This window comes from Calidris pugnax, unplaced genomic scaffold, assembly GCF_001431845.1.
Source record: "Calidris pugnax isolate Ruff unplaced genomic scaffold, ASM143184v1 scaffold226, whole genome shotgun sequence".
NCBI classification, from domain to species: Eukaryota; Metazoa; Chordata; class Aves; order Charadriiformes; family Scolopacidae; genus Calidris; species Calidris pugnax.
The window spans coordinates 74,597-75,096 of NW_015090937.1; the positions used below are offsets into that span (position 1 = coordinate 74,597).

Consider the following 500-nt stretch of genomic DNA (forward strand, 5'->3'; position numbering starts at 1 on the left):
CGTTACCCCCCAGGCCCCCAAACCCCACCCACAGAGATCCCAATGCACCTCCCAGTTCCTCCCAGTTCAGCCAGTGGCCCCCAAAACCTTCCCAGTACCTCCCAGTATCTCCCAGAAACCCCCAGTGCTCTCCCAGTAACCCCCAGTGCCCTCCCAGTACATCCCAGTCCCTTCCTAGTTCCTTCCCAGCCCCTCCCAGTATATTCCAGTCCCTCCCAGTCTCTCCTAGTCGCTCCCAGTCCCTCCCAGTAACCCCCAGTCCCCTCCCAGTCCCTCCCAGTATATCCCAGTCCCCTCCCAGTATATCCCAGTTCCTTCCTAGGCCCCCCCAGTCGCTCCCAGTGCTCCCAGTACGCACCCACTGCAGCCCCCGCACCATCCCCAGCGGTTCCTTGGCGGGGCCCAGCTCCAGCCTCGGGCCCGACATCTTGCCTTCTCCCTTCGGCGCGCCGGAAATGACGTCAGCGCGCCGCTCGGAAAATGGGCGGAGCCGCGGCGCC

General features: G+C 64.6%; 1 protein-coding gene across 1 annotated transcript in view; it reads right to left on the minus strand.

Annotated features, from left to right (window-relative positions):
• LOC106893651 overlaps window positions 1-463 on the minus strand; it is a 4,957-nt gene extending 4,494 nt beyond the window's left edge. Inside the window, exon 1 of the mRNA XM_014951816.1 lies at window positions 359-463. Within this exon, the coding sequence (XP_014807302.1) occupies window positions 359-427 (69 nt within the window). The 5' untranslated portion in view covers window positions 428-463. The remainder of the gene's footprint in view (window positions 1-358) is intronic.
• Window positions 464-500: the final 37 nt, after the last annotated feature.